The sequence below is a fragment of the Heloderma suspectum genome, chromosome 4 (genome assembly GCF_057233095.1).
Source record: "Heloderma suspectum isolate Gila_16-S chromosome 4, 16-S_ref, whole genome shotgun sequence".
In the NCBI taxonomy this organism is placed as follows: Eukaryota; Metazoa; Chordata; class Lepidosauria; order Squamata; family Helodermatidae; genus Heloderma; species Heloderma suspectum.
Genome location: NC_139461.1, coordinates 311,610,836 through 311,635,152, shown reverse-complemented (window position 1 = coordinate 311,635,152; position 24,317 = coordinate 311,610,836). Strand labels below are relative to the sequence as shown.

At 50.8% G+C, this 24,317-nt stretch overlaps 1 protein-coding gene across 1 annotated transcript in view; it reads right to left on the bottom strand.

Moving 5' to 3' along the window:
• MYLK2 (myosin light chain kinase 2) overlaps positions 1-24,317 on the bottom strand; it is a 36,434-nt gene that overhangs the window by 7,974 nt on the left and 4,143 nt on the right. Inside the window, exons 2-9 of the mRNA XM_084848441.1 lie at positions 21,948-22,459; positions 18,200-18,588; positions 11,334-11,439; positions 10,866-10,959; positions 9,048-9,157; positions 3,352-3,493; positions 1,889-1,959; positions 1,541-1,669 (exon numbers count right to left, since the gene is read on the bottom strand). Of these exons, the coding sequence (XP_084704567.1) occupies positions 1,541-1,669; positions 1,889-1,959; positions 3,352-3,493; positions 9,048-9,157; positions 10,866-10,959; positions 11,334-11,439; positions 18,200-18,588; positions 21,948-22,357 (1,451 nt within the window). The 5' untranslated portion in view covers positions 22,358-22,459. The remainder of the gene's footprint in view (positions 1-1,540; positions 1,670-1,888; positions 1,960-3,351; positions 3,494-9,047; positions 9,158-10,865; positions 10,960-11,333; positions 11,440-18,199; positions 18,589-21,947; positions 22,460-24,317) is intronic.

Genomic DNA, 24,317 nt, shown 5'->3' with positions numbered 1-24,317 from the left:
GCCAAATGCCTAAAAGAAGAGGGCGGTTTTAACCTGGCACCGAAAAGATGACAACGTTGGCGCCAGGTGGGCCTTGTCAGGAAGATTATTCCATAAATGGGAAGCCACCACTGAAAAGGCCCTCTCTCTTGTTGCTGTCCTCTGAGCATCCCTCAGAGGAGGCTCCCGGAGGAGGGCCTTAGATGCAGAGCGTAGCGTATGGGTTGGTCCATGCCAGGAGAGGCGTTCTGTCAGGTACTGTGGTCCTGAGCTGTGTAGGGATTGCCCAGGGAGGGAATGAACAAACCCATTATAGGAGCAACACCAGATGATGCTGGGATGTAAATGCTATACCATGTCTCGTGTACAAGCCCAACCGCCAAACAATCAGTGGTCAGGGGAAGGGGAAGAGGGCATGGCCTTCCGGATTGGGACCCCTAGAGAGCCCCAGCTTCTGCACCCTGGATATATTCATTTGTTGCCCTGCTAGACAAAGCAATCCCCTCAGCCCTGGTGTCCTGTTTCCAATGGCAGCCAGCCAGGTGGATGCCTCCTGGAGCTCACAAGCATGGCAGAATCGCAACAGCAGGCTTTCTTCTGCTGTTTGTGTTCTGCAGCTGGTATTGAGAGATATACTCCCCCCAAACGTGGAGGCTCCATTCTTTGCTAGCAACATAACTGATGGACCTCTCAATTCTTTTTAAAAGCCATCTAAGCTAGTGGCCATCACTACATCTCACCCATCTCGGGGAAACAACATTTCTAGAGGCCCCAACTTAGCAGCCTATGCAATCTGAGAGGCAAGCCCGGATGAGGCTGGCAGAGTTACAAGAAGATCCGAGGGTGAGAATCACCCTCCTGGGACAGACGAAGGAGCCACTGAGTCCAGGAAGCCTGTTTCAAAGCAGTGGCCTGATGCCTTTTTGGAAGCTCAGAGAGAAGGCTTGGAAGCATGGGGGCACCTTCGCTATTTCTTCCCAGCATCTGGTATCATTCAAAAATATACTGCCTGTGTCCATTGAGTTCCATTCAGATGTCTTAGCTAAGGGTCATGGAAGGAATTACCCTCTATGGATTTCCTTAGAGCCATCTAAGACGGGATGCTGGGGGAGCAGGGGCATGCTGCTAGGCGATTTAGGATGCATCCTATGTTTAGCCAGAAAAAAAGCCCTACAGCTTCCAGCATTCCCTAGCCAGCTATGCTGGCTGGGGAATGCTGGGAGCTGTAGGGCTTTTTTTCTGGCTAAACACGCATAGGATTGCGCTGTAAAAGATTTGGGACTTGATCTTTCCCTTGGCGTTAATGGAAGGCTTTTTCCTAAGCTTAATTGCCGGGGGGGGGGGGGAAGAGCACACAGGGAAGGGAGGGTTAATGCTTCTCCAACTGAGATTCCCCAGGAAATCATCCTCTCCCCCCACACACACACACCACTCAGCTCTCTGACACATTCCGGGGTCAATTTCGAAAAGGGCTCAGCACAAAAGGGCGCTCCCCCCCCCCCGAGATGACCCCCACCCCACCCCGCCCCAAGGCCAGAGGCTGCCCCTGCCTCTCACTCACAGCATGTATGTGATCACTCCCGTACTCCACATGTCTGTGCTGTAGGAGACTTGCTCATAGCTGACCACCTCGGGGGACAGGAACTCTGGGGTGCCAAAGTTCACTTTCAGCTTCTCTCTGGGACTGAACCTGGGAGGGTGAGGAAAAGTTGGTGTCCGTTCTGGCACGTGCGAGGCACACATGCGCCCATGCCCATGCGTGCGTGCGTGCCCATGCACAGGTGTGCACGTTTATCCCGCCTTCGCCTTCCCCGTGCTCGGTGCCAACCCGTCAGTGCCCCCAGGAGGGCATGTAGAAAGGGGAGAGACTGCTAGGGCAGGCTGGCAGCAGCCAGGGGGGCTTCATTACCTTCGGGCAAGTCCAAAGTCAATTATCTTCACCATGTGACCCGTGGCGGTCACACACAGGATGTTCTCGGGCTGCGGGGGAGAAAGCGTGCCCTCACGTGAGTGCCTTGGGAAGGCTCGCCAAAGGAGCCCCTGGGGGTGAGGTGCTGGGGGTGGGGTGCTGGGGGTGCCATTTTCCTGGAGAGGGGCCAAGAAGGTAGAAGGAAGCCCCCCCACACACACAGCCACATGTGTGGAAATGATGGGCTGGCTGGAGCTGGCTCAGCAAAGGGATTTTGCTGGGGATCTCAAGGCTATTTCACACATGCAAACCCATTGCTCACCCATCACTGGGTGGTTTTCTGCTGAACATGTGAACAGCCTCTGTTGCAAAACCATTGCATTTCTGGTGCTAGGAATGCTCTTTGTCTGTCTGTGGCAGCCTCCCCCAACCTGGTGTTGGACCACAACTCCCACCATCCCCAGCAAAGGCATGTTGGGTGGGGATGATGAGAGTTATAGTCCAACACATCTGGAGGGCACCAGGTTGGGGAAGGCTCATTTGTGTGGTTTCAGCTACAGAGGATGTTTCACATGAAGCACAACTTAGAGGCCAGGGCAGGGGGGTGGGTTTCTCTCCCCACTTCTTTTTCTCATAATACTGGAAACAGATTGCTGTTTTTTAAACCTGTTACCGTATTTTGAATCGTTGCACTGCTCCTAGTTGTATTTTGGTTTTTATTTTTATTTCATACTGTAGTTTTAAACTTTTATATTATATTTTAGCGTGTTATATTTTAGGGTTCTAATTGTTATGAACTGCCCAGAGAGCTTCGGCTATTGGGCAGTATAGAAATGTAATTAATCAATAAAATAAAAAAATGAAATGAAATGGATTGGCAGAAGACTAAGGATAGAAAAAAAGGAAGTACTGCTTCTTCTTAACTTTTGGAACTCGCTGTCACAGGAGGTGGGTCTGGCGCTGGCAAAGGTGGCTCTAAGGGGGGCGACCAAATTCAAGGAGGGCAGGTCTATTGGCGGCTGCCAGTCCTGACAGTTCAGGGGGAAGTCCGTGTTCAGATGCGGGATGGCCACTGTGGGAAAGCAGAGACTGGACTGGCTAGATCCTTGCTCTGACCCTGCAGGGCTCTTCCTGTGATCACCTGATGGTGCTTTCGTTGCGGGAAAACGGAGTGAGGATCTGAACTCTCTGGCAGCTGTTGTGAGTTGGAGCTTGGGGGGGCAGGGGGGAAGACAAGGTAGTCCTTAGGTGACACCTGTGTCTAATTGGAGGCAGGAAGAGCCCAGCCACTTGGGGGAAGAACTGTTCCTAGAAGGGCGTGGGCTTCCACTTCCATGGGCAGGGCTTCACGGGCCCAGGGTCCTCTCACCAGCTCACCCAAAGTTATGCCTCCCTGCTCGGCCCCTCCTCTGACGTTGCCCCCATGCCATGACCCCTATGCCGGGCCACCTGGGGCTGCATACCTTGAGGTCCAGGTGAAGCACCCTCATGTGGTGCATGAACAGGATTCCGTCACAAATCTGCCGGACAAACACCATGCAGTCCACCTCGGTCAGCTGGTAATCCTCGTCAATGATCCTCTCGAAGAGCTCCCCGCCCTGGACGCTGTGCACACAGAAGGGGCTGGATTAGGCTGCTGGAAAATGGTGTTCCTCTTGCCCAAGTGAGGAAAACAAAAGGGAGCACAAGCTTGCAGAAGGTGATGCAAGCAGACAATGAGAGATGCCAAAAAGCATTTTGGAGAGCATATTGCTAGTAATATCAAGGCCAACAATAAGGAATTATTTAAATATATCAGAAGCAGGAAGCCAGCTAAGGAGGCAGTTGGACCGTTGGATGACAATGGAGTTGGATTCCTGCACTGAGCAGGGGGCTGGACTTGATGGTCTTATAGGCCCCTTCCAACCCCACTGTTGTATGATTCTATGATCTCTAGGCAAGGCTAAAAGACCTTATTTTTCTTTCCACTCCCCTCCCCCGCACATCGGTTAGAGTTCTCAGTCCTGCCCAGTCCCTGGCAGCTTTCCCGTTCTCCTCCAATTCCTGTTTTTTCCTGTGCCATTTTCAGTTATGCAAACTGGCTCAAACTACTGCTTTTTACATCTTCCCCTCCTCCAAGAAGTTCAGGGCCGCTCACAGGTGGTTATCTTCATTTATCCTCAGAACAACCCTGCAAGGCAGGTTAGGCTGAGAGATAAATGAAGGCCAAGATCATCCAATGAGACCAGACCAAGACCATCCAACAAGCTTCCTTAGTGAGTGAGGATTTGAGCCTCACTGCAGCAGACATAATACACTGCAGCACACCAGCTCTCACACCAGTGAGACGAACCGCCTTATTTGAAACTATCAATGTGGCGTCTGATCATCAGCGGGAAAAGAGCCATGCAAAAGCCACCCGTCCCACCCAGTGAATTTCCTGCTTAGAATTCCCCAGGCATTGCCTGCATCTTTTTCAACCCTATCTTTGCACTCATAAGGACTAGAAGAGTGCCATTTTAAAAACAAGACAGAAACCGAGATTCCTGTTAGGCCAAATGCTGCTTTTCCTACAGAGTGCTGTACTTGGATGGTGCATTACAGAAGGACTGCAGAGCCCTGCTCTCAGGTCCCCTCCGATTCAGTGATTTTGTGCTGCTGTCTCCAGGGCAGGCCCAAGACATTTGGCAGAATAGCAGATGACCCCACTACTCAAGTCAAGATGCACAGTATTTATGTATTTTATTAATTTGTTACATTTATTACCCAGTACAATAACAATCCCCTTCATGGATCACTGCCTTGTTGTGGCGAAGGGGCTTGCGTAACTCAGTGAAGCCATAAGCTATGCCGTGCAGGGCCACCCAAGACGGACAGGTCATGGCAGAGAGTTCTGACAAAATGTGGTCCACTGGAGAAGGAAATGGCAACCCACTCCAGTATTCTTGCCAAGAAAACCCCATGGAACGTATCACAAGGCTAAAAGAGATGACGCCGGAAGATGAGCCCCTCAGGTCGGAAGGTGTCCAATACGCTACTGGGGAAGAGCAGAGGGTATTTCCAAGTAGCGCCAGAAAGAGTGAAGCGGCTGGGCCAAAGCCGAAAGGACACTCAGCTGTGGATGTGTCTGGTGGTGAAAAGAAAATCCGATGCTGTAAAGAACAATATTGTTTAGGAACCTGGAATGTCAGATCAATGAATCAAGGTAAGCTGGAGGTGGTCAAACATGAGATGGCAAGATTGAACATCGACATCTTGGGAATCAGCGAACTAAAATGGACAGGCATGGGCGAATTTAATTCAGGTGACCATCATATCTACTATTGTGGGCAAGAATCCCTTAGAAGAAATGGAGTAGCACTCATAGTCAACAAAAGGGTGGGAAAAGCAGTACTGGGGTACAATCTTAAAAATGATAGAATGATCTCAGTACGAATCCAAGGCAAACCATTCAACATCACAGTAATTCAAGTCTATGCCCCAACCACTGAGGCCGAAGAAGCTGAGGTTGATCGGTTCTATGAAGACCTACAACACCTTCTAGAACTAACACCAAAAAAAGATGTCCTCTTCATCATAGGGGATTGGAATGCTAAAGTAGGAAGTCAAGAAATCACCGGGATAACAGGCAGGCATGGCCTAGGTGTACAAAATGAAGCAGGACAAAAGCTAATAGAGTTTTGCCAAGAGAACATGCTGATCATAGCAAACACTCTTTTCCAACAGCACAAGAGGCGACTCTACACATGGACGTCACCAGATGGTCAATATCGAAATCAGATTGATTATGTCCTTTGCAGCCAAAGATGGAGAAGCTCCATACAGTCAGTAAAAACAAGACCTGGAGCTGACTGTGGCTCAGATCATGAGCTGCTTCTTGCAAAATTTCGGCTTAAATTGAAGAACGTCAGGAAAACCACTAAACCGTTCAGGTATGACCTAAATCATATCCCTGATGAATATACAGTGGAGGTGAGGAATAGATTTCAGGGATTAGACCTGATAGACAGAGTGCCTGAGGAACTATGGACGGAGGTCCGTAACATTGTTCAGGAGGCAGCAACGAAATCCATCCCAAAGAAAAAGAAATGCAAGAAAGCCAAGTGGCTGTCTGATGAGGCTTTACAAGTAGCTCACGAAAGAAGGGAAGCGAAAAGCAAGGGAGAAAGGGGAAGATATACCCAACTGAATGCAGACTTCCAGAGAATAGCAAGGAGAGACAAGAAGGCCTTCTTAAATGAACAATGCAAAGAAATCGAGGAAAACAACAGAATGGGAAAGACTAGAGATCTCTTCAAGAAAATTGGAGATCTCAAGGGAACGTTTTGTGCAAAGACGGGCATGATAAAGGACAAAGAAGGCAGGGACCTAACAGAAGCAGATGAGATTAAGAAGAGGTGGCAAGAATACACAGAAGAACTATACAGGAAAGATCTGAATGTCCCTGATAGCCATGATAGTGCGGTCACTGAACTTGAGCCGGACATCCTCGAGAGTGAAGTCAAGTGGGCCTTAGGAAGCATTAGTAACAACAAAGCTAGCGGAAATGACAGTATTCCAGCCGAGCTATTTAAAATCCTAAAAGATGATGCTGTTAAAGTGCTGCATTCAATATGCCAACAAATTTGGAACACTCAACAGTGGCCACAAGACTGGAAAAGGTCAGTTTACATTCCAATTCCAAAGAAGGGCAACGCCAAAGAGTGTTCAAACTACCGCACAATTGCGCTCATTTCACATGCCAGCAAGGTGATGCTCAAAATCCTACAAGCTAGGCTTCAGCAGTATGCGAACCGAGAACTGCCAGAAGTACAAGCTGGGTTTCAAAGAGGCAGAGGAACTAGAGATCAAATCGCCAACATTCGCTGCATCATGGAGAAAGCAAGAGAATTCCAGAAAAACGTCTATTTCTGCTTCATTGACTACGCTAAAGCCTTTGATTGTGTGGATCACAACAAACTGTGGCAAATTCTGAAAGTGATGGGAGTACCAGACCACCTTACCTGTCTCCTGAGAAACCTGTATGAGGGTCAGGAAGCAACAGTAAGAACCAGACATGGAACAACCGATTGGTTCAAAATTGGGAAAGGAGTACGACAAGGCTGCATATTGTCACCCTGCTTATTTAACTTATATGCAGAGTACATCATGAGAAATGCCGGGTTGGATGACTCAGAGGTCGGAATTAAGATTGCTGGGAGAATTATCAACAACCTCCGATATGCAGACGATACCACCCTAATGGCAGAAAGCGAAGAGGATCTCAAGAGCCTGTTGTTGAGGGTGAAAGAGGAGAGTGCAAAAGCTGGTTTGAAACTCAACATTAAAAAAACTAAGATCATGGCATCTGGCCCCATCTCTTCCTGGCATATAGAAGGGGAAGAAATGGAAGCAGTGACAGATTTTACTTTCTTGGGCTCCAAGATCACCGCAGACGGTGACTGTAGCCATGAAATTAAAAGACGCTTGCTCCTTGGGAGGAAAGCTTTGGCCAACCTAGACAGCATAGTAAGAAGCAGAGACATCACCTTGCCGACAAAGGTCCGTCTAATCAAAGCTATGGTTTTCCCAGTAGTAATGTATGGCTGTGAGAGCTGGACTATAAGGAAGGCTGAGCGCCGAAGAATTGATGCTTTCGAACTGTGGTGCTGGAGAAGACTCTTATGAGTCCCCTGGACTGCAAGGAGGTCAAATCAGTCCATCCTAAAGGAAATCAACCCTGAGTGCTCATTGGAAGGACAGATACTGAAGCTGAAGCTCCAATATTTTGGCCACCTAATGCGAAGAGAAAACTCCCTGGAAAAGACCCTGATGCTGGGAAAGACTGAAGGCAAAAGGAGAAGGGGACGGCAGAGGATGAGATGGCTAGATAGCATCACGGATGCAATGAATATGAACTTGAGCACGCTCCGGGAGAGAGCGCAGGACAGGAAGGCCTGGTGTGCTATGGTCCATGGGGTCACGAAGAGTCGGACACGACTGAACGACTGAACAACAACAACAACAATAACAATAGTGTGTCAGGTTTCCTTTTGCCCCCACTGTACTTTAAACGCCAAATCAAACACAGACAAGAGGCTTCAATCTTCAGCTTTTAATCCATTACTTCAAAGGGTCATGCAGAAGCAAATTCTCAGTTACTCTCAGTCTACAAGGAAATGCCTTCAGGGGGCTCAAAAGATAGCTATGAGAGTTGCCTGCCATTTGAAAGGAAGGCAGTCTCACTAGCCTAACTTAAGGGGTGTGGGGAGGTCTCTGTCTCTCTCGTGAGGTTTCTGGGTGCAGCTGTTCACACAAGGCCAACCGGGCAGACCGCCTAAGTTCCGCCCTGGCCTTCTCCCTCTTGGCTCTGCGTCTGCGCCTGGCATCTATTAATTCAGACTCCCCAAGCCCTGCCTCTCCCTGTTTGCTATCTCTCACGGCAGGGGCGTGTGTGAAGAGGGACCCTCCTCCTCCAGCCGGACCTCTGAAACCTAAGCAGCCTGCCTGGCCATGTCTGGACTAGCCTGGGAAAATTCCTCCCCCATGTCTGACGGTTCTTCTTCAGAATCTGAACTACTATCCCACTCCCTGCGCTCAGAAATACTCTTGACATAATATCATATAAACAATTCTCTGCCCTTTCATAACATCCCAAATCAGCTGCCTCCATCTGCTTAATGACAGGGCTGGCCCTGGCTGTCTCCCACAGACATCCTCAATGGAGCACTCACTGGGCAGAGGAATGAGGGAGGATGCTGACCAGGTCAGATCATGGACCATCTTGCCCAGTTTTGTCTACTCTGACAGGCAGCAACTCTCCCAATCTCAGTCAGGAGTGTTTCTGATCACCTGCGATTCATCATCATCATCATCATCATCATCATCATCATCATCATTATTATTATTATTATTATATTTATATCCTGCCTTTTTTCCTCTCATAAGGAACCCAAGGCGGCTTACATTATCCTCCTCCTCTCCATTTTAGCCTCACAACAACAACCCTGTGAGGTTAGGTTGGGCTGAGAGTCTGTGACTGGCCCAAAGTCACCCAATGAGCTTCCATGGCCGAGTGGGGACTAGAACCTGGATCTCCCAGCTCCCAGTCTGCATGCAAGGCATGTCTTCTACTGCTCAGCTATGGCCCACCCATCCTAAAAGCCCCCCAGGCTATGTCTCTCTCTCTCTGATGACTCACAACTCCATGAAGAGCATGATCTCCCTTGGGGTCTCGATAGCATCATACAGCTGGATCAGGTGCCGATGGTTTAGCTGGTTCATCACATCGATTTCCACCTCAGCCATCTCCTGCAGGGCAAAGGCTGTGTCATCCATAGTGGGGACTGGCTAAGGGACAGGTTCTGCTGGCAGCCCCACTCCCACCCCAAGCCACGCTCATGTGGGGTTCAGCCATAGCTGGAAAACGCTGTCGGGTTTCAACCAGAACTCATGCAGTGTTTCACCAGAGCTCGATATGTGGTGAGAATCTGGCTAAAATCCCAGAATATTTTTTCTGGTGCTCTGTTTTTGTCTCTTCCTGCCCATTGTCCCTGTGTTTCACCCTCACACCCCAGGGCAATCCACGTACAGAGCGGTCCCCAAGTCAGCATTTTAGGAAGGCGGCAGGCAAGCATAGGAACAGCGAGGCACAGCGAACATAGCAGCCCCTCCAAGTTACCAGAGGTAGCAGCTGCTATCATGGCAACCCAAGGTTGGGAGCCTTTAGTCAGGGGGAACTGAAACAACCATTTCCCCTCCATTGCAGAAAGAAAACACATTCTCTTTTGCAGCTGATTTTCATGTTCTGAACTGGATTTTAAAGAGGGGGGGATGGGTTCTGATCACAATGCACAAAACATTTGGATTCAGCCTTCTTTTGGAAGGCTGAATCCAAATGTCATCTCCATTTCATCCTCACAACAATCCTGTGAGGTTGGTTAGGCTGAGAGTCAGTGACTGGCCCAAACGCACCTGGTGAGCTTCATGGCCAAGCAGGGACTTGGACCCATGTCTCCCCAGTCCAACACTAACCACTACACCACACTGGCTTTGTCCGTCTAGTCTCGGGTCTCGGGCAGAGGCGGGTCTTTTCCGTCCCTGCTACCTGATCCTTTTAACTGGCGATGCCACCAGGGACTGATGCCACCTGGGACCCTCTGTGCGCGACACGGGCGCTCTGCCCACTGAGCCACAGGTCTCTCTAGCTCAGTTCCACGAATCATTAGAAGGCCCTGATCCCTCTCCCTGACTTGTCCATCAGACGCAGACTGTAACGCCCCCCCAAGGAGGGTCTGCCCTACTTCTGTGTTATTTACGACACGTAGCACAACCTTATATAAACTCTTTGCACGTTTAATAGCAGCGGAATCGTTACAGCATGAACAGGGTGAGTTCAACCTGTGCAATTTCACTTCTTTAAAAAGAAGAGAAATCATGGCAAATGGTGACATGAATCCCTCTTCCTGGAAAAAAGCAAGACCGGCAGCAGCCACATGTACTCCTTGTTTCAGGGCCCAGCAAGAGACAGAGGCTGCGCCCACTGAGGCCCCTTCACTGTGAGTGGCAAACAAGCCCTTGGTACCGCAGCCATACCAGAGAATGTGGCACGCAGCTAGATGCCAAAGAGCACGCCCAGCGCATGCCGGGGTGCAGAAACGCAGGCCTGGGAGCCCAATCCAGCCCTCCAGGATTGCCAGAAGGCCACACCTCTTCCCATGGCCGCACCCCCTTTCCCAAGCACGAATCTTTCCCCAGCTTTTGTGCAGTTTTTCCCTCGTTCCCAAAGGCCTCTCCCAAGCCTCACTTACTGGCAGGAAGAGCTTTAAGCTAAACTATGCTGGTATTTTTGGTGTGTTGGCTCCTCCCCTTTCACCTTCAGCCCCACCCGCCACTTGAACACAGCCCCCCAAGACCTTCTCCAGAATGGAATTCTGGGCTGGAAGAGGCAGAACATATGGTGCTCTGGGCACGCTGCCGCCGCCACCTCCACCCTCGTGGGATCCGCCAGAAGACCTACCCTGTCCTTGGAGCCCTGCTTCTTAATAATTTTCACAGCAAGCTTGAGGCCAGTCTCCTTCACCGTGCATATACGGACTTCCCCGAACTTCCCTCTGTGGTGAGAAAGGGAAAGACACAGGTAACAGGGTTGCAGGAAGAGTGCTGTCAAGCCTTCCCTCAGAGTCCTGCTCAAAGGCTCACTTTCCCCTTTAGGTCTTTGATGTTGCCTCTCAGGCCTCCTTGCCAAGGATAACCAAGATTTAAGTATGTGTCGCTTGATCTGCCTGTATTTATCCCTCCTCTCTTCCGGTTTCCCCCACTGTCTGAGTCTATATTGTAAACTCTTTTTGCCTCTTAAACTCTCAGGCGCTGTGTACGCCGGTGGCATAACAGCAGCAACAATATCTTCAAATTGACATCAGAAAACAGCAACCAGCCAACGAGGGGATGCCACAGGCCAGAGTTTGCCTGCCTTCCCCATTCTTACCCTCCTAGCGTCTCCTTGGTGTTGATGTTGTACGTCTCCTTGAAGTCTCCAGTTCTCAGCTGGACGATGCGGTGGGTGAAAGGGGCCGGTGGCGGAGGAGTGTCATCTAAAAGAGAGGGGGTAAATGAAAAAGCCTCCCCCCCCCATGGTTGCTGCTGCTGGACGCCTCTGTGACTTCCACAGCAGCGGGACCCCATGGCTTCCTTGGCCTGAGCATCTCTAAGGCATATTCAGAGGGTGGCACCTACTGGCCAAACCGTAAAAGTGCATTTCAACAACGCCATGAGGGACAGTACCTTGCCCACTCGCAATCAGGATTTATCTTTCCCCAGAGCATGTCCGGACCATGGCCAACCCAATCTGCACAAGCAATCCAAGCAGTGGTTTGGGGTATGAAGAGTTTTAGGCGCGCTAGTAGAGGCAACCTGAGAAGTCTGCCCCAGGAACCCTTGCAACGTCACCCAGGATCCGGAGGTCCCAGACTGGATGCAACGGCACACGGCACCCAAGATTTGCATCCTTCTTGGGCTGTGTGGTGCCCATCTGACCCTGGGCTGGGCAGGTCTAATTCAAAGGCTTGGCAGACCTACTTCTGGGCTTTTGTTCAGGTGCAAAAGTAGTGCTGGTCCCTATTGACTACAGGGACTGGAACAGGGCCAGCAGGGGATGCCTTGTGCTGACTGAGGAGACTGGCCGGCCTGCCCTCCTACGAAGCAGGGTGAAGCCCCCAGTTCAGGCAGCAGAGCCGGAGGAGTGGCAAACTGTGCCCCCCCCCTCCCGCACGAAGGCCTGACGCCACCTCCAGAGGGTGCTCCGAAGAGCCCCGCCGGTTGCTCGCTCTGCGCGGAACAGAGGATGGGTGGCTGCTCTCAGCCACCCTCCCTCTGGCTGGCACTGAGAATCCTCTCGGCACCAGCCAGAGGGCAGGCAGGCGGGCTCTCTGTCAGCTGGCGCAGCTCTTCAGAGCTGGCAAGAGCCAAATGCCTGGTTCTGAGGGGTCCTTCCTCAGAGCCAGGCATTGTGGGAGGGGGTGTCCCAGGAGATCGCCTGTACAGGTGGTGGGAGAGCTTGTGCCAGCCCTGTGAGGAGGCCAGTGGCACCTGGGAAAATGAAGGCCTGTCCCAGCTCAGGACACCCTCCACATTCCTGGCTGGGGTCCTCTTCAGTTCCAGGCCAGGAGTGTGGGAAGAGCATATCTGACCACACTGCCTCCTCTGGGTCATATCAGTTGAACACAGATTGATAGTGAGCATAGTTCATGAGTTGCAGAAGGATTTCTGGGAAGTCAGTGGCTGTTTTAGCCCACCCGCTTCCTAAACCCACTCAACTCCCACCGGCCCAGCTTGGGGTTCTGCCCCAAACACATCTGGCACCATCCTCCCCCCCCTCCAGCTGGTACCCCTCACTCTTCACAGCCTGCTTATGGTGAGCCTGTAGACAAAAATGTTATTACATTCCAAGGGTCTGTGGGATACAGCAGATCGAGAGCTTAATTTTGGAGCTGACAGATCTGGGACCAAGTCCCCCACACCCCACCCTACACATTCCATGATATGGAATATGTGGTCTCTGGTTCATCACCATCTCTCAACCTCAGATCACTATCCATAAAATATCGACAAGAGTGGCCTACCTCACAGGTTTGTCGTGAAGGCAAGCACAATAAAGATAGATTCTAGGTTGTAGACCCCTCTTCTCTTTGCAAGACTTCCTTCTTAGGCAAGCCTCTCACAGACCACCCTGTCCTCACCTTACCTACTCTGCAAATGGCACCTGAAGATTCCCTGCCTCTATCCAGTGCTGGCCCAGGACTTTCTGGTGTCTGAGGCAGAAGATACCAGTAGCACCGTGTCTCCGCAGCCCACACACACACACACACACACACACAATTAGGGATGTGCAAATCAGCAAAGCTCAAGCTCATAGAGTTTCTCCAAATTCCACCTCAAAGCTCATCCTGATTCGTATCTGTATCAGATTGCAAGCTTCTTTTTTTCTTTTTGCACAAAAATTCATGTGTATTTTTGTGCACGTTTCCCCAGTGTACACATTTATTTTGCACATTTTTGAAATGTACACATTTTTCTCCCGTTGATTAAAGCCTGTTTGTATACATTTTTCAAAAGTATGCATTTTTCATGCACATTTTTTAATCTATGCATTTTTCAAATACTTTGGTTTTTTTACTCCGCCAATCACATTGCAAGCTCAAAAATGTACAGACCTCGACTGCAGAATGCATTTGGGTCCAGGAGGTGCGAACTGGGTAAATTTGTTCCCAGTTAAAACTGAACTAAACCAAATTTCTCATATATCCCTAAGCATAATCCACCAGGATGTTCTCTTGTACAAGCTGAAAAGGATGGTGCTCTGCTCTTGCACAGCAACTGTTCATTTCAACGGGGCTTGTACAGGTGGATGGTTGCCCACGGATGAGACCCAAGAGCCTCACATTCTGCTGCTCTTAGTTCAGCAACCAGACCCACACAAACCCCAGTGCATGCTTTACATCCGCCCAGGAAAAAGCAGGACACGTGAGATAGCGCATTAAACAAGGAAGAATTGGAGAACTCTATAGGGAGAGTCAGCAAGAGCTGAAAACACTGATGCTGTTGAATCTTGAGCAAATAGTATTATATAAATTAGTTTTCTTGGGGATTAAGCGAGACTGAAAACGCATCTACACAACAATTTCATATGCACTAAGAACACAAGAACTGAGGCAAGTTATCTCAAGAGATATGTAGACCTTGCACCTTCAAGGGGAATCCAAACGACGGTAAGAACGGATTCTGCCACCTGAACAAACTATGTATTTATGCATAACTATTTATTTTTGCATTGAAGTTCCGAGCTCTTGCTAATTTTTATCGGCTGCCTTTCCACCCAAAGGTCTTCCAAAAAAAGAGAAATTTTATGAAATTATTTTGATGAAATAGTTTTCAGAATATAATTATGCAGGGGAGGGAGATCTTTTACAAAATGTTTGAGGACGTGAGGGCCAACACTGAATTAACTTTTCTGAAGCTAGAGGGAAATTGAAACTGCATGGAACTTCAGGAAGCTGGTATAATTTATATTGCATTTATAGGCTGCTTCCAGATGAGGTTTTATTGTGCAATCACCCTGCCTCATTCACAGAATTGGGGGCGGGGGGGGGGTTTCCATCCAGACAAAAATATATTCTACTTGTAACCCTCCTGTGTTTTCCCACCACTTCTTCCATCTTTTGCCCTACTGGAGAAAACCCATTAAGGAAAACAAAATGGAATTGCTGCACAATGCCATCTGCCTGATGGCGCCAGGAGTCTTCCACCTGGAAGCATCCATATTTATTTGTATTCAGCTTATAAGGGCAGAGTCAGTGGAGGCTGGTGGCTCCAATGTCAGTGGGGCAGTGAATCTGCCCTGCACCTTGGAGAGCTCCTTTAGAGTTCTGACTAGTTTTGACTGAAACCCAGAGGGGATTTACCTTTCCATTGACATCGGAGCCACCAGCTTCCACTGAATCCTATGCACCTTTCGACAGAAAAAGGTCCTACAACTCCCAGCATTCCTCAGCCAGCGTACAAAAAATAGCAATTTAAAACAAAAACAGACTGCCTCTGTTAGCCATACTGAGGGTGGGGGGAGGGAAGAAACACTTAAGTAGGGAGCTGAATCCCCTTTTCCCTAAATAATGTTAAGTCCTGCACATCCCTTCCTCTGGCATCAGAGAGCATGGCGCAGTGGGTAGAGCACCTGCTTTGCATGCAAAAGGCCCTGAGTTCAGTCCTGGCCCTCAAAGGGTCAGGTATCAGGGGATGGGAAAAACCCTTCTCTGCTGCTGCTAGTCAGACAACAAAGGGCTAGATGGACAGCTAATCTGACCTGGTATAAGGCAGCTTCCTCTGTGAGACTTCAACAGACATGACCCACGTGTTTGCAAGCTGATCTTTGCAGTCATGAGGGCTAGAAACTTATTTTTTAAAACAACAACAACAAGGTTCTAGAGGTGGTTTGGCAGGCTGGTGGGAGGCCTGATTCTGCTGGGAAACAGGTGTGCAGGGAGAGTCACAGCAGAATCGCCTGATTCTTCTGGGAAATGGGAATGCAAAGAGGACATCCTTCCGTGCCCATTTCCCAGCAGAATGAGGTTCCTGCTAGCTGGCCACACAGCTGATGGGAGGGATGGCGGGAGCCCGATTTTGCTGCACACAGGGCGTGCTGGGAAGAGTCTGTTCCTCGTACACCCTGTGTAGCAAGGCAGCAGCATGCACAAGGTGGAATTGGGGGCCCCCCGAGGGGGCAGGCTGTGGTGGGCCGCACAAGCAGCCTCTGTGGGCTCCATGCGGCTCTCCAGAGTTTCAGGCCAGATTCTTTCTTAGCCCTGCCTGGAGATGCCAGGCATTGACCTTGGCACCTTCTGTATGCAAAGCAGGGGCTCCCCACGGAGCCATGGCCCTTCCCGACACACTGGACCCTCAGAGCAAATCGTGCTGATTCAGGTTTGGCCTTTTTCCCCTTTCCATGGGGAAGAGGCAAGGAGGGGGTGGCATCACAACACTGTCTCCCTGAGCTCCCCTGCATGTTCTCCTCAAGACTCAGAGGTTTAATGGACCCTGCCCACATGCCCTCAAACACCGCTTTCCATAAGGACTAGGAACGTCCACTCTTAAGAAAACTAAAGCTGAAAATCTCAAGGTATTGAATTCGGCACAAGGACATTTCAACTGCAGCCGCCCTAAACAGAACCCCCTTGGTTACCCCAAGAGAGACCACTGCCACATTCTCCATCCTCCTTTCCTGCCCTCCCCACCTGCCCCCTGCCCCTTTTGGCTTCAGCTCGCCCATCCCCACCAGTGTCTCCTTGCAAGTCTCCCTCCTTCCCCCTCCACCCCACCACAAGGTCACCCAGCCACCAGGAGACATGCTGCTGTCCCATCCATCCATCGCAGCTGGTAGAAAGACCTCAGCAACAGCTGAGGCACTCGTTCTCTGGCTCCCCACTTTGCCCGCCATGGCACTTCACTCTGATGCTGGGACAGGGGCAGCAAGGGGGAAGGGGGTGCATGCCAGATGCAGGGTGGAGCGCAAAGGTTCGTCCTGGCAGAAGGCAGCTTGGCCAAGGCATCTCTCCCCCTGATCTCTGCGAAACCAGAGCCAAAGGCACCAACTGCACAGCACACCTTCTCAGGCAGCGGTCAGCACCCAGAAGCCCATGGGCCAAAGCCAGACTACCTGTTGGACAAATGCTCAGTGGGCCAGGAGCAATACTTGTCAGAAAGGGGCTCAAAAGCTCTGTGACCGCACTTTGAAATCTCCTCTTAATGTCTGTGCGACTGGAGCGTAGCAGCGCACTGAAAGCTGCTGTGTGACAACCTCATGTTCCGGGCTAGGAAAGGACCATTGTCCGAGACCAATGCTGAGCTGCGCGGACCTGGCATTCTTCAAGGACTTTAAAGGTTGTCGCAGAGAGGAAGGCCAGGATCTCTTCTTGATCCTCCCAGAGTGCAGGACATGGAATCATGGGCTCAAGTGACAGGAAGCCAGATGCTGGCTGAACATCAGGAGAAATGTCCTGACTGTTAGAGCAATATGGCAATGGAACCCATTCCCTAGGGAGGTGGTGGGCTCTCCCACGCTGGAGGCGTTCAAGACGAGGCTGGACAGCCACCTGTCAGGGATACCTTGACTTGGGTTCCTGCATTGAGCAGGGGGTTGGACTCGATGGCCTTGCAGGCCCCTTCCAACCCTACTATTCTATGAATCTATGATTCTATGAACTCTGGTCTGACCTCACATGCAAACAGTTCTGCATGAGCCAGAAGGGCCGGTTCTTGAGTGTGTGATGTTTCCTCCTCATTATGTGCAGAGGGCAATGGGAGAGCATACACTTGGCAAGGAGAAAGCCCATGGCTTGATCCCAGGCCTTATGACAAACAGTGCTTTAGGGCGCAATCCTATGCATGTTTAGACTGAAAAAAGCCCCACTATTTCCAGCATTGCTGGGAGATGTAGGACTTTTTTCTTTCTAAACATGCATAGGGCCACACCCTTACTGTAAATGCAGTATATTTGTTTGGTACCTGCTGTTATTATCCCTGGAAATGGTTATATCTGGAAATGTATATGCCCCAATTTACTATTCTGTGTGTTTTTTCCATTGCATTTTATCGTTATGTATTTTATCACTGCAAGCTGCCCAGAGAACAACGTTATTGGGCGACTTTATGTAAATATAGTAGATAAAATAAGATAAAGAGCTGGGAGAGACCCCTGTCGGAAACCCCGGAAAGCTGCTGCCAGTCAGTGTAGATCAGGGTCAGGGGAATCTGTGGCCCTCCAGATGTGGTTAAAGTACAACTCCCATCACCCCTGATGACTGGCTGGGGCTGATGGGAGTTGGAGTTCAACCACATCTGGAGGACCACAGGTTCCCCAACTCTTGATATAGGCAATGCTGAGCTAGGTGGACCGATGGTTTGATGTGGTATATGGCAGCCTGTTATGGTCCTATATGGCCCCTTGGCAGAGCTGGGCATCCTCTGCATCTGTGCTTTAAATTCTGCACCAATATAGCCCAAGCTCTTTGCCCCCAAAACCTGGTTCCTGCAACTGATATACATTATACCAATGTGCATATATTTCCTTAGCTTGCATCATCTATTCCTGCTTTCTACCGACCCCAGCACACCCCGGAGATAAAGCCAGCCAGGCATTGCCCACATACCCACTTCCACAGTCTTAAGGACTAGAAACTTGCATTGAACATTTGTAAAAAGCTGGTCTGTGCCCAGAATGGATCTCAGTAGGCCCTTCCCCTTCTTCCCTGCTCTAGTCTGGGCCAATCTGGCTGCTAATGCCAGAGGCCCCAATGGCCTTACCCAAGATCAGGGATGGGTCATCCTTGCCAAAGTCTGGAGTGAGGTAGGGGCTGGTCGGGGTCTCCGGTGGAGGAGCCTCAAGGTCTGCAGGGGCAGCCACATCCTCCCTGTTTTCAGAAGGAAGCTGCTCAGCTGGACGGGGCTCCTCCTTAGAGATCCTGGCCCCAGCATCCCGACTTGTGCTCTCGGGAGCTAAATGAGGTGGCTCCGCCAAGGTCCTTTCTCCCTCTTGAGCAGCTGGGCTCGGTTGCTCTCCTGCTGGCTCCTGGGCCGGGCCAGGTGGCTTGGCTTCTCCAGCGGCTGGGTCTTCTCTGTGGGTCACCACCACCGACTCTTTAGGACTCTGCCCTCCACGAACAGCTGAGGCCTCTTCGGGAATATCTTCTAAGCTGAAACGTTTGGGACACAGCTGAGATCTCCAAGAAACACTGAATCCCAACAGGCTTCGAGGGCAGGGCAGCTTCCTTACTGCGTAGAAACCCCTCATTTACATCCCTGATTTGGGCCTGACGGATTCAGCTGACCTTGGCGCCTCAGCAACACCCTCATTCTTTTCACTCTCTGTACAGTGGAAGCTGGTGTCTCCAATGTCAGAACTCCAAAGGAGCCATCCAAGGAGCCATCCAAGCTCCTTTAGAGTTCTCACTGGTTCTGACCAAAACCCGGAGTGCATTCAGCGCCCCACGGACATCAGGGGGCCCAGCCTCCACTGCCTCTGCTTCTGCTCTTTGGCATTTGCCAGCATCTAGGCCTGCTCAGGCTTCCAGAAGCTGTTGTGGAATCAGCGGCAGCAAGAGGGACCCCACATGCATCAGCCTCCCCCTTGCAGCAGTGCCAGCTTTGCAGACAAAAAGAACAATGTCTTCATCCCCAAGGAAACGTCGAACACCGACCTCGTGCAGGGGGGAACTGCTTCACAGATACGGCAGCCCTTGGGTCATCTGTTTGCTGCACGTCACCAGGTCAAAGAACTATAATGGCTCAAACAGATACACAGATACTCACAAATCAACGACTAGCTGTGTATCCGTTGGAGCTGTTTTACTTCCTTAACCTGGTAAGAAATGTTTTTATATTATTATTACACCCATACAAACGCAATATTAAAAATAATTCCCTTTAACAGAAAACTCAGGTGGTGAGTGCCAACAAGACTGGAGCCAAAAGGGAGCCTCTTACAAATGCAAAGGTGGTATCAGCATGTTTGGGGGAACCCTGATGTTTGCAGAACTACAAAAAAATCTTTAGGAACGTACAATGGGATGGCGAGGGGGAGGGGGAGCAGGGGGCAGGGGGCAGGGAGAACGGTCCAACAAGGACTGAATATGCTTGGTAGCCATGGAATGCTGAGTGTCAGTTGGGAAAGATAAAGTGGAGTGGGGTGTGGAATCCCCTGCGTGAGACTCTAAGAGCTTATAGTATGCTAGGGGAGAGTGTGTCTGGCTGGCAGTGGAGGCTGGTGGCTCCAATGTCAGTGGGGCAGTGGATCCACTCTGGGTTTCAGTCAGAACCAGTCAGAACTCTACAGGAGCTCTCCAACCATGAAGTGCTGGCTGGCACTCTAGGACCAATCCTGCTAGGAAATGAGGATATACTGCAACATTTTGTTGCAGGCCATGTACATATGTGTACATGTATACATTATATTATATCTAGGGAGGGAGGGAGGGGGAGGGAGAGAGAGAGAGAGAGAGAGAGGGTTGAACAGAACTCTCTTAGATGGGTGAATAAATTCAGCTGCTTTACTTATTTGTGAAGCGATTCTCCCTTGAGAAAGACAGGCATCCAAACCGGGTTGGGAATTAAGCTGGGACTGTTAACAGTTGTCTTTCTGTGGGAGCCTCCACAGTGACAACAGAAATCCTTGAGACACCTTGCGGAGCTGACCGTCCTCGCTAGGCAGAGGGTGATTGTTAGGAAACACACTTTGGCTTGGCACATGCTGAGCTGACGCGAGAGCTGCCTCTGCTGGTTGGGTTACCAGCCAAATGGCTCCAGACACCCATGAGCTGGGAACAAAGACCATGCTGGGAGTTGTAGTCCCACCACTGGCCATGCTGGCTGGGAATTATGGGAGTTGTAGTCCCACAGTCTCGAGGGCACCAGGTTCGGGAAGGGTGTTCTATGAGACTGGAGTGGATCTGGGTTTTATAGACACAGATCTGCTCCTATCGCATCTGCTGCATCTCATCACAGATTCACTTTTGGAGAAGAAGCGAGGCAGAGCAAGGCTTTCTTCGTGGTGGCCCCAAAGCAGTGGAATGCACTCCTCCGCAAGCCATAAACAGTGGTGCGTTTAGACAATTCCACAAGGCATCTTTCTCTCAGGTGTTTAAAAAATGGATAAAGGGTAAACCCAGGATTACGAAAAAGCTTCTGGCTGGACTTGCCCCTCCAAGCAAAATGTCTCAAGGCATATTCAGACATGTCAAAATTCTTACACAGAAGTCAGTTCCATGTAGGAATTTGTGTGAATCCCATGCATAGGTCATCACACGTGACAGTCATGGAAACCTAGGAAGCTGCTGTACGCTGATTCGGACCGGTGGCCCATTTCGTTCAGTGTCGTCTTCATTGACCGGCAGCAGTGCTTCAGGGTTTCAGGTGGGGGTCTTTCCACATCCAACCTGGGGTGCTTCCAGACAAGGCCCTTATGGCACCGCCGCCCTGCTCTATTCACAGAATTTTACAGGGTGGGTGGGGGCTGGGGACAGGTTATGTCGCCTTCCACTTGGAACCCTCCGCGTTTTCCCACCGCTTCTTCCATCTTTGTGCCTGTTGCAGAAAATCCATTAAGGAGAAAAAGACAGAGGCGCACAAGGCCTTACGACCAGTCATGCGAGGAGCCCTCCGCCTGGAAGCACACCTGGACATGGTGGGGATTCAGCCTGATCAGGTCAGGGTCTCTGCCACTGAGCTACAGCCGTTCCCACACACTCAGCCAGTCAGCGGAGCCCGAGAGCCAATCTGCCACCGAGCCGCCGGCTCGCTCCTGATCCTCCCTAGACGTGTAGCCTTCTGCCTGCCTGCAGCATGGCCCGCAACTGACTCTCAGCTTCCCAGCACCTGTACACTGCAAGTGTCCACACAGCAAATGACAGAGAGAACGATAGGGTGGGCAGGCACCCTCCTTCACTGAGGACAGTCCTTTATTTCGGAGAGCGGGCAGAGAGCAGTCCTCTGTTTGAAGGTGTCCTCTACCTGAGGGATAGTCCGGTCCAAGTCTGGTTGAAAGTCAACGATCCCTAAGGCGGGAGCGCCGCAGGGGCCTGGCAGCGGCCCCCTAGCAGCACCTGGACAGGAGACCAAGCAGGGACACAGCTCACCTGGCGAGCCTTCCTCGCCACAGGGAGATGTGCTGCATTCCTGTGTAAGGACAGCCGTCCTTTCTAAATTTGCAGCTATCCACAGAAATGTGCACATGCAAATGTTCTGCAGACCGGCGGCGCCCTCTTTTGTCCTCTTTTTTGGCAACGTGTCGGCAGCTACCCTACACGCCAGATCTGCCCAAGTCACTGTGATGACTCCCATGCTGGAAATCCGCCTTCTGACAAGCAGCCCTGCCCAAAACTCTCGCCCGGCTGTGTGCTTTGGGGTTTGCCTTCTAGCTCAACTTCAAATACCCCCAGGACGTGTGCAATTTGTGCCCATTTCCATGACCAGCCCTGCAAATGGACCACAGCCACCCCACAGACGCATCTCTTGTAGCAATCCCAAGGCGAACGGCGGTACGGAAGAGGAATGTTACCTGTGCACGGTTGCTGGGCAACTGAGGCTTTGTTGAAGATGGATCTGCTTCGGATTGGGACCTGTAGCGTGGGCTTGGCTCTCCTCTGCCCCCTTGGCCTCCCCTGGGGTCCCCCCTCCTGCTACGGCTTGACTTGGCTCTTCTGGGGGGGCCGGGCTCTCCTCCACCCCCTTGGCCTCCCCTGGGCTCCCCCCTCCTGCTACAGCGTGACTTGGCTCTTCTGGGGGGGGCGGGCTCTCCTCCGCCCCCTTGGCCTCCCCTGGGCCTTCTCCTCCTTTCACAGTTTGGCCTGGCCCCTCGGGTCTCGCTTTCGTCTCTTCTCTCAGCTCCGCTGCTCCCCCCACTGCAGGGGCCTCTCCTCCCCCTCCGCCAGTATCATGAGCACTGCAGGAACCGCCGTCCTTCTCCATTGTCTGCTGCCCTGGATGAGTCTCCTTGATGGTTCTGTGCCCAGCAAAGGTGCCCCAGCCTTGGTGCGTGGGGGACCTCCTCCCTGCTCTTCAGCTCAGCTTCTGCAGGACAGACAAGACAAAAAAAGCCCAGTCACCAGACGTGCACATTCCCCCATGTGGCAAACCACAAAAATCAAACTGATGAAGGTTTTGGGAGATTGCAAGAAATCATCCTTTCTACTAAGGGTGGGGAACCTCTTTCAGCCTGGGGGGCAAATTGCATTTTAGAGACGCTGGGGGGGTGCATTCCAGCGGTGGGTGGGGCTCAAGGCAAAAGGGGTGGGCCCAAAACAAAGAGGGTGGCGCCAAAATAGTGCCAGCAACTAAGCCTTAAGAGATGCATTTCAGCCTTTTTGAATGAGCGGGGTGGGTGGGGGGAGACACAAAAGCCCGGAGACCTCCTTGAGACAGGCAAACCATTCCTTCTCCATCCAGCTACCTTGTTTCTCTTCCCTGAACAGGTATGCCTGTGACTAGGGATGTACAGACTGTGCAAAATCCGCTCTGTCTGTGTTTCGCAGATTGTCAGGCGCCTTTCGTTCCATCATCCGCCCACAGACAGATGTGATTTTTTTTTCGTAGAGTGGAAAAATACGCAAATAATTACGTAAGTATTTACATAAGTATTTACACAATTTACCTTAGCACATCACATTTAGCTAAGTATTGTCCCCCATTCCATTCAATGTTTCTTCAGCAGAAACTTGCAAATGTTGTTTTCCTATGCATGTATATGTGTAAATTTCAGGAAAGTAAAAAAATCATTCGAAAGTCCATGGACTCTGCGGGCTTGAGGTGGTCGCTCTGCAGTGGATTCTGCAGGTCGGATTCTTAGAAATCCAAGCTCATTTTAGTCTGTCTCGAATTTCTCCAGGATCCCTACCTCTGACTCACCTGACTTAGAGAGAAAACTGCAGCTGCCTGGACAGACCCCACCCAGCAACAGATGTGTAAATCCCAGCTCAGTGTTCTGGGCTTCAAGAAGTAATTGATGGGATGTGGTCCCTGAAACACCCCTCAAGCCAAAGAACACGAAGTGGTACCACAAAATAGATACTTATTGCTCAAACAGTATTAGAGAAGAACAAAACTTTGCAATGATGAAACAAGCAGAACACATTGCTACATACAATGCAGTTAGGATGATCAGAAGCATAGCAGGAAGAGCAGCTAGCGTAGCAAAATGAAAGCCCTGTTCCTCTCAGCCATCAATGCAGTCCAATGTCCCTGCTGGCTGGGTATTACAGGAGTTGTGCTCCAACACATCTGGCAGGCCCCAATCCACCCATCACTGCGGTGCTGTGGAAAAGAGGCACGTCACTTGGGTGCAGCTCCAAAGAGGAGAAAAGGACCTTCTGGGAGGGGGGCCATCGTATCCCCACCCACCCCGCCCGTTGACTGAGGCCCCTGCTGTGGCTTTTTTGATGAAAGGCTGTTTACAATCCCTGATCATTTGAGGAAGCGCCTTCCTGGCGTTCCTCGGTCTCATCCTCCATTGGGCTACTTGGCTTGGACAATCTTTCATCGGGGATTACTTCCCGGCCTTGTTGTCTCCCTGGGCTCACTCTCAAAATGGCCTGCCTTATGCTTTCTGTCCCATCCTGTGGATTATTTGCATCTCCGCCAGGCAAAAAAACACCCCTGTCACTATATCCTTTGGCCCTGGATTTTAAATGGAGGGACACAGGCCCTCCAAGTGGGAGGGAGAAGCCTAGCCAGGAAGAAACACTCTAGCCCCAGCTTTCTCCCTGACATGCTAGTTGTCTATGCACAGGGAGGTTCCCCCCTCCTGCGGGAAAGCATACAATCCCACCCCCTAAAGTGGTATAGTCCAGCAATTGCTGAACCATGTAGTGTGGATTATGCCGATTGTATGATTCAGCTTTCAGGTGTGAATTGTAATAGAGTGGCTACTTAC